The sequence below is a fragment of the Schistocerca piceifrons genome, chromosome 3 (genome assembly GCF_021461385.2).
Source record: "Schistocerca piceifrons isolate TAMUIC-IGC-003096 chromosome 3, iqSchPice1.1, whole genome shotgun sequence".
NCBI lineage: Eukaryota > Metazoa > Arthropoda > Insecta > Orthoptera > Acrididae > Schistocerca > Schistocerca piceifrons.
This window is the reverse complement of record NC_060140.1, coordinates 525,738,949-525,751,584: the sequence shown is the minus strand read 5'-3', so window position 1 is coordinate 525,751,584 and position 12,636 is coordinate 525,738,949. Positions and strand designations below refer to the sequence as shown.

General features: G+C 42.9%; 1 protein-coding gene across 1 annotated transcript in view; it reads right to left on the bottom strand.

Annotated features, from left to right (window-relative positions):
* Positions 1 to 12,636, bottom strand: part of LOC124788796 (BAI1-associated protein 3) — a gene marked incomplete at its 5' end in the record, with an annotated part of 518,896 nt that overhangs the window by 422,665 nt on the left and 83,595 nt on the right. The window contains one exon of the mRNA XM_047256078.1: positions 5,825 to 5,869. Coding sequence (XP_047112034.1) covers positions 5,825 to 5,869 — 45 coding nt within the window. The remainder of the gene's footprint in view (positions 1 to 5,824; positions 5,870 to 12,636) is intronic.

The following is a 12,636-nucleotide window of genomic DNA, read 5'->3' as shown; positions in this document are numbered from 1 at the left end:
TGTTTCATCCGTCTAAACCAGTTCCTCAGCGGACAGCTCAGAGACTACAACGTTGGGCTCTTTTGTTATCACAATACCAGTATGAGATACTGTATCGCCCTACAGCTCAGCATGCAAACGCTAACGCGCTTTCTAGATTGCCGATTGCTGCGGATGATGTCTTCGATTCCTCTGAAGACTCTTGCCATCAGATTGACGCCGATGAGCATCAATCCCTACGGGATTTTCCGATTGATTATCGTCAGGTGGCACGTGAGACAGCTACGGATCCTCATCTGAGTTTACTATTACGTTTTGTTCAACGTGGTTGGCCGTCCAAGGCAAAGGACATATCGGATCCTGTGGTTCGTCGCTATTATCCGCAACGTCATCTGTTGTCTGTTTCGCACGGAGTTTTGCTGTTACGCACCGAGAATGACCAGCTTCGTGTAGTGGTTCCCCAAGTGCTCCAATCCAAGGTCCTCGACTTGTTGCATCAAGGTCATTGGGGAGTGGTCCGCACCAAGCAGCTTGCCCGCCGTCATTATACATGGATCGGCATTGATAAGCAGATTACGCAGATGTCTACAGGTTGTTCGACGTGTGCCGAACACTAAGCTGCTCCGCCTCAACGCTATTTTGAGTGGGCACGCCCTGCCGGTCCCTGGCAGCGAGTACATATTGATTTCGCTGGTCCATATTGGAATTCTCGTTGGCTCATCGTGATAGATGCATTTAGTAATTTTCCGTTTGTTGTGCCCATGCAGTCTACAACGTCTGCACAAACTATACAGGCGTTGACTTCAATTTTTTGTATTGAGGGTCTTCCAGAAGTTTTAGTGTCTGACAATGGTCCACAATTTACCTCTGCTGAATTTGAAAGTTTTTGTTCTGCCAATGGCATTCGCCATGTTCTTACTCCGCCGTTCCACCCTCAATCGAATGGTGCAGCGGAACGTTTTGTACGCACATTCAAGGAGCATATGGACCGCCTTCGTGCTACGCACTGTCAGCAGGCCCTCATCACGTTCCTGTCGTCGTACCGGACCACGCCACGCGACGGCCCTTCGCCTGCGGAGCTTCTCCACGGCCGTCGTCATCGCACCCTACTACGGTTGTTGCACCCCCCGGATCGACCCGCCGCTTCTGAGCATCGCACGCGTTTTCAGCGCGACGACGCCGTTTTTTTCAGAGTTTATTACGGTCGCCGTCGTTGGGAACGTGGTACCGTGATCAGTGTCCAGGGTCGAGGTTTTTATACTGTTCAAGGTGCTACTGGGGTGCACAGGAGGCATCAGAACCAGTTGCGCCGCGCTGGCCGCCCGGATTCTGCCGCTCGTTCTTTGTCCACAGATTTGGTCCGCGGCGGGTTCCAGCCGCACCTTCCGACTTCGCTGCCGCCCCCAGGGCAGCAGCAGCAGCAGCAGCAGCCGTCGCCGCTACCACGCCGACAGCCGGTCCCGTTGATGCCTCCCGCGCAGCTTCATTCGGGAGCGCCCCAGGTGGTCGCTCCGGCGCCTGCGGTCCCTCTTCAGTCGCCACCGCCTTCGGAGCTGATGGACGTCGACCCCTCAGCCGGGCCGCCTTCCCAAGCGGTGGCTGTGCAGCCTGTCCTGCAGCCGCTTTCCTTGGGCACCCCCAAGGAGTCTGACACCGCAGCGCCTTGTCCGGCGCCCACTCAGCAGCCGTCGACGCAGCGTCAGGAGACGCTGCCTCTCTTCGTGAGTCCCGACGCCCCGTCGCGTCCAGTACCAGAAGCTCCGCCCGTGGTCACAGGCGTGCACCCTGACCTCGGTTTTCAGTCGGTGTTTCCCGAGGCCCCGCGCAGCCCATGCTGGGGTGCGGACCGGGGACTGCCACCGACAACAGTCTCCGCCCCGGTCTCTTCTGCTACGCCTGCGGCCAGACCCCTCCCCCGCCGTCGACGCTCGCCACGTCATTATTCAACGACGGTGCGGCGATTTGGGGGGAAGGAGTGTTATGTCCTAGCCAGTAATGCCAACCGAGCCCGCTGCCAAAAGGTTGGCAGCATCAAAGTCCGGACGCCGTCCGCATAAGCAGCGCCAGCGAGACAGCAAATCGCCGCAAGTCTGCGCGCGCCACCGCTGGCTTCTGGCTTCTTAAGCGCTGGAGTCGCGAGCGCTAGGACAGTTCTGTATTCGCCGCTCAGTTGTATACTCGCCACCGAATTGTGTACTTGCTAGTCAGTTGTGTGTTCATCGCAGCAGAGTTGTTGTTTGTCGTCAGCCGACGCTGACCTAGCCGCTCCGACTCGAACTAGACAGATTTCTGTAGACACCGAGTTCACTACTGTGTTTCTGTATCTTCATGAATAAAGATAAGTACCGACTTTTATTTAATCTGAGTGTTTGGGCTTTCATCTTTCTGTTCACTGTTCCAGCGGACCGGTCGGCCAGCTATTAAAAGTGTGGCGGTGACTTCGTAAGCCATTTCTACAGCCAAGTGTTTGTCGCTACGAACACCGCCACAAAAAAGGCCACCTGACTAAACCAGAGGTTGTACAGAGTTTCAGGGAGAGCATAAGGGAACAATTGTCACGAATGGGGGAAAGAAATATAGAAGAAGAATGGGTAGCTCTGAGGGATGAAGTAGTGAAGGCAGCAGAGGATCAAGTAGGTAAAAAGACGAGAGCTAGTAGAAAACCTTGGGTAACAGAATAAATATTGATTTTAATTGATGAAAGGAGAAGATATAAAAATGCAGTAAATGAAGCAGGCATAAATGAATACAAACGTCTCAAAAATGAGATCGACAAGAAGTGCAAAATGGCTAAGCAGGGATGGATAGAGGACAAATGTAAGGCTGTAGAGGCTTATCTCACTACGGGTAAGATAGATACTGCCTACAGGAAAATTAAAGAGACCTTTGGAGAAAAGAGAAGCACTTGTATGAATATCAAGAGCTCAGATGGAAACCCAGTTCTAAGGAAAGAAGGAAAAGCAGAAAGGTGGAAGGAGTATATAGAGGGTCTACACAATGGCGATGTACTTGAGGACAATGTTATGGATATGGAAGAGGATGTAGATGAAGATGAAATGGGAGATACGATAATGCGTGAAGAGTTTGACAGAGCACTGAAAGACCTGAGTCGAAACAAGGCCCTGGCAGTAGACAACATTCCACTGGAACTACTGACTGTCTGGGAGAGCCATTCCTGAGAAAACTCTACCATCTGGTGAGCAAGATGTATGAGACAGTCGAAATACCCTCTGACTTCAAGAAGAATATAATAATTCCAATCCCAAAGAAAGCAGGTGTTGACAGATGTGAAAATTACCGAACTATCAGTTTAATAAGTCACAGCTACAAAATACTAACGCGAATTCTTTACAGACGAATGGAAGAACTGGTAGAAGACGACCTCGGGGAAGATCAGTGTGGATTCCGTGGAAATGTTGGAACACGTGAGGCAATACTGACCCTACGACGTATCTTACAAGAAAGATTAAGGAAAGGCAAACCTACGTTTCTAGTATTTGTAGACTTAGAGAAAGCTTTTGACAGTGTTGACTGGAATACTCTCTTTCAAATTCTCAAGGTGGCAGGTGTAAAATACAGGGAGCGATAGGCTATTGACAATTTGTACAAAAACCAGATGGCAGTTATAAGAGTCGAGGGGCATGAAAGGGAAGCAGTGATCCGGAAGGGAGTGAGACAGGGTTGTAGCCTCTCCCCGATGTTATTCAATCTGTATGTTGAGCAAGCAGTAAAGGAAACAAAAGAAAAATTCGGAGTAGGTATTAAAATCCATGGAGAAGAAATAAAAACTTTGAGGTTCGCCAATGACATTGTAATTCTGTCAGAGACAGCAAAGGACTTGGAAGAGCAGTTGAACGGAATGGACAGTGTCTTGAAAGGTGGGTATAAGATGAATATCAACAAAAGCAAAACGAGGATAATGGAATGTAGTCGAATTAAGTCGGGTGATGCTGAGGGAATTAGATTAGGAAATGAGACACTTAAGTAGTAAATGAGTTTTGCTATTTGGGGAGCAAAATAAATGATGGTGGTCTAAGTAGAGAGGATTTAAAATGTAGACTGGCAATGGCAAGGAAAGCGTTTCTGAAGAAGAGAAATTTGTTAACATTGAGCATAGATTTAAGTGTCAGGATGTCGTTTCTGAAAGTATTTGTATGGAATGTAGCTGTGTGTGGAAGTGAAACATGGACGATAAACAGTTTGGACAAGAAGAGAATAGAAGCTTTCGAAATGTGGTGCTATAGAAGAATGCTGAAGATTAGATGAGTAGATCACATAGCTAATGAGGAGGTATTGGACAGAATTGGGGAGAAGAGGAGTTTGTGGCACAACTTGACTAGAAGAAGGGACCGGTTGGTAGGACATGTTCTGAGGCATCAAGGGATCACAAATTTAACACTGGAGTGTAAAAATCGTAGAGGGAGACCAAGAGATGAATACACTAAACAGATTCAGAAGGATGTAGGTTGCAGTAAGTATTGGGAGATGAAGAAGCTTGCACAGGATAGAGTAGCGTGGAGAGCTGCATCAAACTAGTCTCAGGGCTGAAGACCACAACAACAACAAGAACTCTTTCTTGCTCCTGATATATAGGCTGTCCCGCTAATCAAGTCTATAAGATTGGCTGACCCTACCCACACACAATATGTCTGCCAAGCAGGGTAGCCTACATGAAAGGGGTTGAAAAATATTGCTTTGCCTGTGACTCCACTCCTGTAGGAGCTAGGCGGTTGTAACCTAGCACAGTGCACTACTCGTGAAGTTCGCTGTTTGTGTACCAAATTTCGTTCAAGTCGAGCCAGAGATTTGGAAGAACATGCGGCACACACACACACACACACACACACACACACACACACACACACACAAACACACACACACTCACACACACACATACACATACACACAGATACACACACACACACAGCTGAGACTAGTCCCTATGACTTTGCTCACATATGTGTTCGACAAATATATAGCAGACATCTCCTGCTCTCCCCTCTCTGCATCTATCTCTTCCTTCCCCATCTCCCCGTCCAGCCAGTCCTGTCACCACTATCTGCCTATCTCCTCCTCCCCATCTCTCTGCCCACCTCTTCCATACTCCTTTATCCCTCTTAACCTATCTCCTCTTCACCACCTCTCTGTGTGTATATATCCCTTGCTGCCCATCCCTCCCTATCCATTCCCATTTCTCCTCTCCAATTATGCCTGTTCATCTCCTCTTACCTACCTCTCCCTATTCTCCTTCTCCTGTCCCTCCCCCCAATATGCAGATCAATATGGCGTGCCCATACTACTCCAACACAATGTGCCTGTCTTGTAGCGCAGCCTAGTCATTGAGGAATGGAAAAAGAAAACCATTTATTGCCCCTGATGTGTAGGCTGCCATGCAGCATGGCTGTAGTACTGGGCCACATATATGTCAGAGCCTGAAAAACTGTACTTAATCAGATGGTGAATGGATGCTTGGTTAATGTTACTTTATTAAGATTCAGTCGAGTTCCTCGTTCTGTTTTTTTTGTTAATTATATTTTTGTGTTGCTTTACTGTAACTGCAGTGTTACCGTTATGTCTAGAAAATAACACGTATTCTCGGCAAGTAAAATCGATAAATCTCGATAGTCTACAAATACAATTGGTTTATATCTTCAGCAAAGCGAAGCAAAGCAAAAATGTTTTTCCTATTATCACTTGAGGTAATTTACAAAGTGAAATGAAACATATATGGCAAGAAAACTGAGTGTTATTTGACGCGTCTGCGGTGTGATAAACAATAGAGCGTAAAAATTTCCGTACGATAACAATCAATAACTACTTTGTTAACTGCCAGCAAGATACTTACCAAATATCGAGATGCAGAATGTCACTCGCGACGTCATCGATATCACTGAAACACAAAGAAGTCATAATTAATTAATTAAAACTATACTCAAGTGTTAGCTCAATACAATCGTTACAGAGTAGGCTATGAGCTGGAGCTATCTGAGAAGTCAAATTCATTTTGTGGGCATCAATAGCAGAGCGCTGTTGATTATTTTGTAAAGTTGTAAAACGTAAGCTTTCACGGCAGGAAATGTTAGACTTTCTCAGATATTGCGGTCTATTATGTAGTGGTAGGACGAATTTCTTGTTGAAAGGCGACGTTTCGCCCCCATCCTCAGTAGCGAGCCAGGCTTTGCTACAGACCATGCTGAAGATATCCTTTACAGAAGGGGACGGATCGTCGGGTTTCAATAAGAATATCATCCGATCATGGCACAATAGCCTGGAATGTTTTCATACATGTGAATTTAACAAAAGAGCAGATAGGAATCACCTCAGCTATTTATATCAGAACATGTTTTCGATTAAATTGTTGGTCGTAGGTGCTGCTGCACATTTCGTGGCGTCACAAACAACGCTTATGTTTTAAATTAGTTAACAGTTGTAAAGACGTGTTAAGATGGAATGTGCATGCAACTGATTTAGGACTGCAAGTAGTAATGATTTAATCGAGTATTGCTACTTGATAAAATGCTGGTGTAAATCGTTAAAAGGAGAGTGGGTCATAGTTTAATATTTTGTCTACAACAGTATTATCGGAAAAGTTACATTAGCTTAACAGAAAGAGAATTTTGAAGCATATCTATCATGGCCATACGGATGTGGCCTGGAACTGATAAGAAATAAATTGCAGAAACCCTAATCTGGATGTTCAGGAACACTGGCTTATGAGTGAGGAGTATAGCTTCTTTACCATTGTGCCACGTCTCACTGTCTGTTTCTCTCGACCGTGGTGCTTTGAAGTTGCTAATAGCTCATTCTGATTATGTTTTGCTTGTAAATTTACACTTTGGTCCACGATAAATTCATTAGCTACCAAACTTTGGAATCGCTTGTACATATTAATATTTTAAATCTAGATATTGAAAAAATCCAGTACGAAAAGAATAGAGAAACAAAGAGAATTTTCATCATGATTTCAAAACATCAAAATCTCCCTAACAGGTAGCCACCGTATTGTTCAAACAACGTTACAGCGGTATGTCGCTACGGTACGACACGGAATATACCCAACACTGACAATGGTATAAATATCTGCTAATTATATTGCTTCCATCCGGACGAACGCCTGTGTGCCATATTAATGACGCTATAGCAAAAGCGATAACAATATGCAGATGTTTTTAATTTTTACTCAAGTCAACTTGTTGGCAGCGTTGCGCTGGTCCAATTATTTTTATAATTTTAGCTTCATTTTGTCACAGAAGCATAATGCGGACAAGGGAGCAACTGAACACAATACTCTATAGAAAAAAACGAAAGGTACTCATTACATTAATTTTGCCAGGACTAAATACAGCAGTCATGCCCAGTTATACAATTTTTGTCTGTAGATAATTAATATATTCATTGTTATATCCGTTTTATGCAAAAACTGATGCATTTTACGTTTTCAGGCGGCCTTTTGAAGGAAGCCATATTTATTTCGCAAACACTAGAGCTTCAGAATTCTCCATGATGAATGAAATCAAATTAATTAATCATGCCTGTCAGATGCGCATGTTCCAGATACTAAGTCTTCTGCATTATGATTAATTGTATTTCACTTATTCCTACTTGCAGTCAACAAAATTAAGTCTGTCAGTGTGCTAGGATAATGGAAAGATATCTTTCTTTATCATAGGCAGTTTATTTCCTCGCAACTAGACGATAATAACATAACAAAAATCTTTGCTTTAAGTGAAAAAATATTCTAATTTATAGTCTTTAAGAGCACCAAAGCATACAGGTAATATCGTACAGCAGATGTTCAATACACGCTTTTAAGTACCTCGGTCTTTTTTCAAGCCTGAAAGATGAACAAATGGAACAGGTTTTGTGTGAATTATTCAAGTTTGTATGAGTACTGATAACATTATTCATTATATGATTTAAGTAGACTAAGAATTCAGATGTACAGAACATATTTTCTGTCGGCAACATACACAGCTCCTAAGGTTTCGAGACTTTGGTGCGGCGTGAAGTTTGCTCGTAAGCGCCCTGTAGATTTTGAATATTCTTACATCTCTCAGACGGACTCCGTTCAAAAGTATCGTGACTGCTGTTCATACTTAATTTGAATCAGACGTGTAAAATGAACTTTGTTTAAGGCTTTGAAGAGAGTATTTCGTTTCGTTGCGACAAGTGTCGCAGATCAGACATCGCTGATTTTTTGTTATTGAAATGTAAATGATAGCCCGCTTCAGATTTTAGGTTCATTAATGCTCTTTATAGTGTTGATGACTTGAACTGAATTACGCTGCCAAACTGAAAATACGTCGAAAAACATCGAATTAGGAATTGCGATTTATGCTTGCCCATTATCTTATACTGACCACTGTTTATTAATTTTTCTTTAAATAGAATCTTGCCATATTTTTCTGGGTCGAATCCAGGACATATTGCTATTTTTTTAGTCCAACACAGGACATATTTTTGAAATTACTTAAAAGTCCGAAGAGTTCACTGAAACATCCTACCACTGTCCCGGACTGTCTCCAGGCGTGTCTTCGCTAGTCATCGGGACTCATTTCGAAGCGTGACTTCTCACTGAAGGCAGTTCTACTCCAGTCAATGAGATTCCAGGCGGAAGATGTGTTTGGAGACACCCCGGGCAGCTTTGGGATCCCAACCTGACTGTCGCATGCCATACGGCTCGACAACCAGGAGTGATGATATAGGGAGCCATTTCTTTTCGTAGCAGGATCCCTTTGGTTGTCATCCGCGGCACCCTTAGAGCACAGTGGTACGCCTAGGATATTCTGCGCCCCATTTTGTTGGCCTTCATGGCAAGCCATTCTGGGCTTACGTTTCAGTAAGCACACGGCGAGAGTTTCAACTGTTTGTCTTCGTGCTTGCCAAACCATAACTTGGCTATCAAGGTCGCCGGGTCTCTGCCTCATTGAGAAAGTTTGGAGCATTATGGGCAGGGTCTTCTAATCAGCTCGGGATTGCTACGATCTAACGCGCCAACTGGACAGAATTTGGCAGGATATCGCTCAGGAGGATATGCAACAAGTCTATCAATCAATGCCAAGCCGAATAACTGCTGGCACAAGGTCCAGAGGTGAACCAACGCATTATTATCTTGCTCAATGTGTGAAGTTCTTATTCTTGAATAAATCATCCAGCTTTTCTGAAATCATAATCTTTTGTCTGTACATGTACATCAACCGGTTCCCGTCCCATTCAGATCATTCCTTCATGGTGCACCATTTTTTGGTCCTAGAGTGTATTTTACCTTTTACTACATTTATTTGGAGCATTGTATGTACAATTGTTCAGTACATCATGGAATAAATGTGACGCTGTTCTCATTGAAAACTGTATACCATCACCCGATTGGCTACGACTAATGGAAACGAAATGCCACCAGCAACACGGAAGAGCCGCCAACACCTTAAATATACTTTAACCAATTTAAATATACTTTAACCAGTTAAGCGCCTCTAACAGAGTTTGTTCAGTATGAGCACCGGAGACGTCGACGATATGCTGTGCAGCACCAGATTTTGACCTGGTGGCCAAAGTCGGAATTAATTTTTTTTCCAGCGTAAATCAATTCTGCATTAACGTATTAGCTGATGTACCAAGTATCGCTGCCATACTATGATTACAGCCCACAATGGACCTCAGAGAGTTATTATTTTTTATTATTATTATTTTGAGCTTTTCCTCATTACAGAGACTTATCTCCAACATAATAATTTACTTGGAAATTACATACAAACAATAAACGTTTTTAAACATTTTCAAAGTATTCCTCCAGGTGTTTCGATCTTGCGTGTCCTCTTCCTCTGCGCCCATTCTCCTCCTTGTGTGCTGTACATTTTGGAGCCAGGTAGTCATAGGCCGTCCTCTTCTTCTTCTCCCCCCCGGTTCCCACTCCAGTATCAATTTTTGTATTCTGGTTTTCTCCATTCGTCGTACATGCCCGTACCACTGTAATTTCTTCCTATCCATTACGTCATATATTCTTTCTTTTATTTCCATTCTCCTTATCATTTCGGTGTTCCTTATCTTTTCTTTCCTGGAGATTCTTGCCGATCTTCTCCAAAAGTCCATCTCTAGACCTTGTAATTTTTTAATGTGCTTCATGTTAATTGTCCAGGTCTCCGTTCCATACAGAACCACACTCTCTAATATGGATTTATATATTAATTTTTTTGTTCTTCTCATTGCATTCCTGCTCCATAAGACTGAGTTAAGCATCCCAATGACCCTCCGTCCGCTACTAATTCTTTTATTGATTTCTGACTCTGATTTTCCCTCGATTTCTAAAATGGATCCCAAATAACAGAAAGTGTTTATCTTTTTGATTCTCTTTCCTTCAATGTATAGCTCATCTGAATCATTAGTCAAGTATTCTGTTTTTTGGTAATTAATCTTCAAACCCCAAGTTTTGTATGCTACTGCTAGTTGATTGCACATATGGTTAGCATCCTCCTCATCCTGTGCTACGACTACTTGATCATCAGCAAATAATAAATGATGTAGGTAAACTCCATCTCTTATTTCTAATCCCATACTATTACATTTACGAGACCATGTTCTAAGGCTAATATCTATATAGATTTTAAATAATGATGGTGACATGGGACAGCCCTGTAAAAGGCCTTTGCTTGTTCTAAATTTCTGCGAAAGTTTATTACCAACTTTCACTTGGCAAATGTTATCGTTATACATCTGTTGTATTATTTTAATCAAGGAAGGGTTTATGTTTGCCATATGTAGTGCTCTCCAAAGTAATTTTCTTGTAACAGTATCATACGCGTTTTGTAGATCTATGAAAATTAATCCTATATTTTTTAATTTTTCCCTATATTTCTCCAAAATCTGTCGTAATGTGAAAATATGGGCTACACATGATCTCCCAGCCGTGAATCCACATTGTTCTTCTTGGGTTCTAAAATTTTTTTCCCGTTTGTTTTTAATTACTTTCGCAAAAATTCTCATAAATGTATTTGTAACACAAATTCCTCGATAGTTTGAACAAATTTTGCGGTCCCCTTTCTTAAATATTGTATTAATGTAACCTAGCTTCATCTCGTTGGGTATTGAATCATTTTGTTGAAGAGCTGTGTTATCAGTTTCACAATTTTGTCACCACCAATTTTCAGACACTCCAGACTGATATTGCCTGGTCCCGGTGATTTACCATTCTTTCCTGTCCTCAACGCCTGAAGTACTTCACTTTCTAAAATCTGGATCTCATTATCTTCATGTCCTTTTTCTTCCCCTGTTCCTTCTTCTAGATATTCTTCTCTGTCCTCATTTAATAATTTTTGGAAATACTCTTCCCATTCCTTTTGTGTTATCAGTTGGAGATTAGTTTTGCTTTTTGTATCCTGTCGAAGCCCTTTCAATACTGACCATGCTTCTTTTGCTCTCCCAAATCCTAATTTGCTATTCACCTTGGCACATGTTCTTTCCCATGCTTCATTTTTTGCCATCCTTATTTTTTTCATCACTTTATTCTTCTTTTCCTTGTATATTGATCTTGTTTCTTCTGATTTATCATTCAGCGAGTACCTGCTCTTTAATTATAACCAACAGGTACTTAAAAAATTAAAAATTTTATTACATGTAAGTAGAAAAATTGTGAAGTAGAGTTACGGAGGGGGAAGTGAGGGATGGGGGAGGGAGAAAAATGGTTCAAATGGCGCTCGGCACTATGGCACTTAACATCGGAGGTCATCAGTCCCCTAGAATTTAGAACTACTTAAACCTAACTAACCTAAGGACATCACACACATCCATGCCCGAGGCAGGATCCGAACCAGCGACCGTAGCGATCTCGTGGTTCCAGACTGAGACGCCTAGAACCGCTCGGCCACAACTGTCGGCGGGGAGGGAGAAGGGCGCATTTAAGCCAAAGGCTGAGAATCGCTTCCTTACGGCTCTGATAACAGTACTGTGCTTCAACATCCATTGGCTCCAAACGACACGAGACCGATTCTCAATACAGGTTTAGTTTGTGAGGGAACAAGGTACTGCTCCAGTAATACTTTCCACGCAATGGCTTGAAAGTTACCGGTTACACTTGGATCTGATCGATTCCTGACTGAAGGCTGGGCATTAACACCAACAACAAAATGATGTGTTCTAAGTTAACATCTATACAAGTCATTGTCCGCCTCGGTTGTTGTCTTGTGACATAACTTTTGCATGGTGCCCCAGCTCTCTACCCTATTGACTGTGAAGCTGAAACCCTATTAGAGACAGAACATTACCAAGCCTGGTATGTTCACACATGTGCTTTGAATGGTTGAAATCTACGCTGTCAGAGATGTTCTATCTACACCTTCAACTGGGTGCACCTCCTTTGGAAAGCATTTCCGGCCATATTTCCGTATGATATACTTTGCACCTTATCCTCTCAGGAGCTGTTTCCCGTAGTTTGTCAATAAAGTTAGAAGAAATGCACTAATTAAAATACAAATAAGTAAAAGAAGAAATTTCAAAATAAATACATATAGTAAAATCACCCTGTATATCGTACTAAGCGGGTAGCATATAGCCGTTAGCTCTGTTTGTTCTCAATCTGAATGTGAGAATCTTATGGGTGAAACCTTTTTATGTTTCTGATTTCTAAGCGGGATGGTAAGAGAGAAGCTCATATGTAATACGTAC